Consider the following 6204-nt stretch of genomic DNA (forward strand, 5'->3'; position numbering starts at 1 on the left):
ATGGTTTTCATGAAAAAACAAAACTCTTTATTAGTTCAAACGAATTCATGAAATAACTACAATTAATTTATCAGTTTAGTTTTTCAAAAGTTTACATCCAAAATTGCAATGTAATCACCACCGCTGCAACGCAAAAGATTACTTCCTCCGTTCTCCGCAACTGATATTCTTTCATCTTACAAAAGGTTTTTTCAATTATCTTCCCATCACCAGTTTAGATTTCGACATGGACTCCAAATGCACTCCTTTAAGTATTTTTATTTCGTAAATTACTTTTATTTTGTTATTTTATAACAACATTTTGGTAATTTATACTATTTTGTTTAGTGACGGAAATATGTAGGGATCTACAACCCGGCTTGCTTTACGGATCTCTAAGAACAAAATGTAACGAACGGGGAGGAGAGACTTTTTATGGAAAATACCATTTATGCTTAATTAATTTATTTTTAATTGTTTCTTTCCAAAAGTAGTTTCTTCTTTATTTTCAGATTCTTGTTACTTTTCGTTTCAGACTTTTTTTCAAATTCCAAGAAGCGAAATTTGATTGATTTCATTCTATGTCAGATTTAGAAGAGACAAGGGAACTTTTAAAATAGCAATGTGTGCAGTCCGATTCTATTTTTAGCTCGATGGTTGGGACTTCATATAATACCAATTGTTTAGAAGTTTTAGTTGTTTGATATGCAGGAAATGTAAGACAACATCACGACGACAGTTCTAACAACTTTGGTCTGTTCCAGAAACTGCAAGAATCTACTTATTTTTACTACGATAACAATTTTTCCTTTATGTTATCGGAAAAAATAGTAAAAATTAGTAGATTTTTGCAGTGCTGGAACATACCAAAATGAATAAACAGGTGTGTAAATAAAAACACAAACATCATCTCTATTGGATCGATGGAATGGGTACAAATACTGATGAAAAGATCGGATCTTTCACGACTTCCTTTGCATTGGCGGTTGTTACAACAAAAATCAAAGCGATTCGGACTTTCTGAAAGTTTGAGTGGGGGTACCCGAAGGAGTGCAAAGTACGGACCACATCGGTTACTCCTTTCAAGAGTTATCATGCGCACACATTTTCCGAACGTACGTCCATGTACATGGCTAAATCAACTCCAAATTTTCTGAAACGGATTTTGTCCATCGCATAAATGCTGAGGGTATAATGTTGTTTTCATACGGAATGTAGCAATTCTCTCATCAACCGGAGATAATCTGGAGACGAATTTTTTAAACCTCCTTATTGCTGAGCTGGCCATGTACAGAATATTTGTTCCACAAATTTGACTTTGTTGAATACGAGGGGCACTAAAAAACCTTCTAGACTAGGCAACACACAGAGTCGCCAGGCGTCATCTGACATTTGTTTTGGAAAGTTTGACATAGGGATACGCAGTGGAATGCAATAATCTGTTTTTCGATTATACGGTTTTCGTGAAAAACTTAAAACTCGATTTTCGGTGAGTCTATTATTTGAGAGGGTACTACAAGTCGACTTTCGATTATTCGTTAACCGCCGAAAACCGATTATAATCGAACATTTTCGTTGATGCGATCCGTGATGAATATATGTATAAAAAGTACCGTCCACTACGCGGCTTTAGCACACCCTATAGTCAACTACGACTAATAGTCGTCCACGATTAATAGTCGACTACGAATAATAATAGACTACGACTAATGGTGGACTACGAATAATAGTTGACTCCGTCTTTCGAAAGTCGATTAAGAATAATCGATTATCCGGTTTTCGAACAGTCAATAGACGACTACGACTTTCAGAAATTTTGCGGCTAAGAATCGGTTAATCGCTTAACCGAAATTGATTTTACGTATCCCTAGTTTGACAGTTTTTAGCCTAAGCGTACTCAGGACAGTTTGACATACGACCATGTGTTGGGTTGTTTGCAGTGACTTGAAAAATCACTTTGCAAAAAAATGGAATTTACTTGTAAACATTATCGTCCGATAATTTTTTTACAAGATTCAAGGTGGATAATCACGGCAAGAGTGCATCGATCAAATTTAATCTTTGTATGTCGATAAAGGGACATCCTATATCACTATGAAAAACTGGATTAATGAATTCAATCGTGGTCGACACTCGCAAAAAAACGAAGGTCGTTAGGGATGCCCAAAATCGGCCGTTGTGCCAAAACAACAAATTAAGCCGTTCGTGAACGAATAATGCAGGATCGCCGTTTTATATACCGTGAGATAGAGGCATCCTTGGGCATTTCTTCCACCAACTAACATTTGATATGACATGCACAAAAATTGATTTTTCTCTCTAAGTCCAACAAAATGGCCGAATCCCTCCAAAAAAAGGCTCTTGTGGATTGGTGCAAAGAAATTGTGAATAAAAACAATCGCGGTGCTTCAAAGGACATTTATAAGATCGTCACCGTTTGGGTCTTCGAAAGCGAGCCCAATCCACCGAAAGCTATCCATGGAAGAATACCTTCGAAGCAAATGGTCGCCTGTTTCTTTGGCAAAACTGACCGTGTGGCGACTGAGTGTTACCTATAATTTGTTTGCCAGAAATCTCCGAAAAAAGAAAAAGAGAAGACGAATCGTTAGATCTCTCTCTCACACATCGATTCAAACCAGCGCCTGTTTGACCAGATTGATCATTCGCCGTACAGCCCTGACTGGGGGATCCAATGAGTTCATCTGATTCCAGCACATCAAGAAAAATGTCAAGGACTCCTGGCGACACTGCGTGTTGCTAGGCCAGAAGGTTTAGTGCCCCTCGTAGTACAACCTATCCTAATCTTGTTGTTTATATTAAAAATTAAAATCTTCCTAACCACTCCGTTGGTGTTCTCTTCTCCATATTTTTCTTCGTTATCTGTTTCAGCTATATTTCGCCAATTCGGGATATTGTGTTTTCTAATTTCTTCTTCTACTTGTTGACTCCATCTAAGCCTTGGCATTCCAGTTCAGCGTGTAATGCCAAGGGACCAGTGTGGGGTTATTATCGCACATTCTCAAGACAATCGTTGCAAGTCGATATGTTTAACTATACTGATGTCGGATTGGGTCATAGATATTTCGAAGAATTTTGAACACAGCAAGCCCTGCTTGCACAAGTACTTCGGAAACATACAATAACACGGCTAGTAACACTATTCTTCTTCTTATTTCATAACTGATGTTGTGCTTATGATTGTGCCGAGAATGCCAAAATCAGACATGGCTTGGAATACCTTTGAACGTATAGGGCTGTCGAAGGGTGCTTTATAATCGTCAAAAAGCATTCCAGGTGCAAATTCGCTGTTAATGTCCTTACAACGATTGCGCGTGTCGTCAAGTTTAGAGGGGATTGTTTTTCGATTTCTTTTATTTTTCATAGTATGTTTGCTCTTTGAAGGGGTGGGTTAATAGCCCAATGTCCAATCCAATTTTTTAACATTCTTATGGGGAACGTTCAATCGAAATCCTTCATTATTTATGTCAAGCAACAAAGTAGTGTCGGTAGTATCGTTGGCTAATTACACCGATTAAATGCGAGTCAAGTGTTAAATGCTGATTGCTACATTTAAATCGGTCCTTGCAATTGACATAGTGGGAAACGATTTGCAATTATATCAGCAATATTTGTGAGTGTGTGTCGTTTTATTAGAAAAAGTATTTTGCGCTCTTTAAACAAATGTTTATTAATTTCACAGTATATTACATATGGCCAAGGTAAGAAGTTCCCATATAAATTACAACATTTCATGGTATTCGAAAAGTCACTTGCCAAAGAATAAGGGAAACGGCCGTTATCGTTCAATACGCATCTAGCCGTCGTAGAAGCTCAACATCATGGTAGTGAAAAAACATTCGGAACGTTTGCTAAAAATCGTACGCGTTACAAGATTATGTGCTGATGTTTGTGGTGCTGATATTCTTAACGAAAATTATCGTGTGAACGTACGAACTGTATTCATTATGGCAGTTGCTGTGGCTTCGTTTTCATTTTTCGGTTATACCATTAATGTTGGTTATGCCAAGGAAAAGGATTGGAAAAATATCATTAAAGTGATAACAATTGCCGGTGGAACCCTATTACAGGTACAGCATTATTCGAAAAGAAAATAATGTAGAAACAGAGGGAGCTAAATTTCCATCTTTATAGGCTTTATGTTTTCTTGTTACGTTCATAGCAAAGCAGAAAAAAGTTCGTTTTCTTTTCAGGGAATGTTGTGAACTTTACCAGAAATATGAACTTATTGATTCCGATTATCGCGTCTATCTGAACCAGGGATTGGGTTTGCTGTTGAACTTAATGAAAATATGTGCTATTATAAATTTCATGTTAGTCTTCGGCATGTGTTTGATAACATTCCTATACAATATCATTTTTGAAGCGAGAGAAACAATTTTATATGGTTATATACCAACCCTTGATGTTGAAACAGATTTTGGTTTCTATGGAACAAATGCCATATATGCAACATTTGTACTTTTTGGTGCTTTTGGTCTGTATGCCAGTGATGTGGGTGCTTTAACGCTGCTTTCACAAGTACCAACATTTAAGGGTATTTTGCAGTGTAAATTTCGCCAAATCAATAAATTATTGGATGATGATGAACACGACACGAAGATTGAAAAGGAAATCAAGACAAGGACAGCTTTAAAGGATATCCTACAATTTCATCAGAAATATTTAATGTAAGTGAACAGGGACATCCATTAAAACCACAGGATAGATTGATGGATTTCGTATCATTTTCATTAGTTGTGGAAATTTTTAATATTTCCATCTTTCTTTTTAGCTTTCTTGGAGTTCTTACAGATTCCTTCTATTGGATTATAATAGCCAAGGTTGGCACCTGCTTTGTGGCCATTGTATGTGCTTTATTTTGCATAATGTTAGGAACATGGCCAGCTGGATATATTTACATGACTTATTGCTTTGTAATGTTGCAAGTTTTTTGTGCCATGGGTACCCTGGTGGATATAACAGTAAGTAGTAAGAATATTTTGAGAAAACGCCTTTTAATTCGATACGATTTTGATGATCTCTATAAAAGAATGAAGAATTCATTCATTCCTGTTACTATGATGTTCACTGGTATAAACTATCCATAAAGGAGAAGAAAATGTTATGTTTTATGTTAATGATGGCTCAAAACACGCAAGGGTTAACCGTTGGTTCAGTAATGCGACTTTCCATGAACACGGGACTACAAATAAGTAAAACTATTTATTCATTGACAATGTTTTTATTGGCTTTTGTTAAATAAAATAATAAATGTGTACAGTTATTATTATTATATTATTGAGCAAGTTTGAAATGTAGTAGTTTTGCACAACTTTTAAAGTTTCTGAATAAATAAACAAAATAATATATTAACTTGGTATTTTTCCATGCATTTTTATGTGGTTCATTTAAGATGGCCATATTATAGAAGCATGATATACCGAAGGCCTTTAAAGGACTTGTAAAAGGCCTTCGCTAGACCGAAGACAATTTAAATGTTTTCAATAAACGATAGACTTTTAAGATATCTTCTATAGACAGCAGCCCATTAACACGTCTTCCTGCGAAAGGTTTTCTATAGACACAAGACCTTTAAAACGTACAGAAGATCATTTCAAAGGTCTTCTATAGATAACATATGGCAAAGCATTTATAGTAAAAGACCAGGTTTTAGTAAGCTTTTTCAGTAACTTATATATTCAGCTCTCATTATACCCTCAGCATTTATGCCAACGGGCAAAATGTGCCTCATCGAAATAATGGTGTTAGACCCAAAGTGTGTTTGGACAAAATATGTTCAGAACAATTTGGAGTTGATTTAGCCATGTCCGTCCGTGTCTCTGTCTGTCTGGCTGGAGCGCACGTTAACTCTCGAACGGATCAACCGGTCCAAAATTTGGCTTTCGTAATATTTTGTCTAAACTGTAGTCACCGGGGGAGCCTGTAACCAATAGAGGACGCGTCCCCAGGTGGCGGATAGGGTAATGCTTCCCAGATATGGGTGGTAAGGGGGAAATCAAATACCTCTCGCGGACCAACAGGTAGCGGTGTCTGTTTCCACAGTGGGCGGCTGCAAACAGCGTCTGTACTCTAAGAAGAGCGGTTGAAACGAAGACGGTAAACTTTAAACTCATCAGAAGATAAGGGGAAGTCACTGATGTATTTATCCCTTGAAAACCATATAAAAATGAATGCAGAACAAAACACACGGCCCTCAATCTCCGG

At 36.8% G+C, this 6204-nt stretch overlaps 1 protein-coding gene across 1 annotated transcript; it reads left to right on the forward strand.

Annotated features, from left to right (window-relative positions):
- Window positions 1–3744: 3744 nt before the first annotated feature.
- LOC141390966 (odorant receptor 67d-like) lies at window positions 3745–5349 on the forward strand. Its single transcript, XM_073963887.1, has 4 exons — window positions 3745–4067; window positions 4132–4667; window positions 4772–4961; window positions 5030–5349. Exons 1-4 carry the CDS (start codon window positions 3819–3821, stop codon window positions 5240–5242), a joined length of 1188 nt encoding a protein of 395 aa, XP_073819988.1. The 5' UTR covers window positions 3745–3818; the 3' UTR covers window positions 5243–5349.
- Window positions 5350–6204: the final 855 nt, after the last annotated feature.

This window comes from Musca autumnalis, unplaced genomic scaffold (assembly GCF_047663935.1).
Source record: "Musca autumnalis isolate F117 unplaced genomic scaffold, ASM4766393v1 scaffold_1, whole genome shotgun sequence".
NCBI classification, from domain to species: domain Eukaryota; kingdom Metazoa; phylum Arthropoda; class Insecta; order Diptera; family Muscidae; genus Musca; species Musca autumnalis.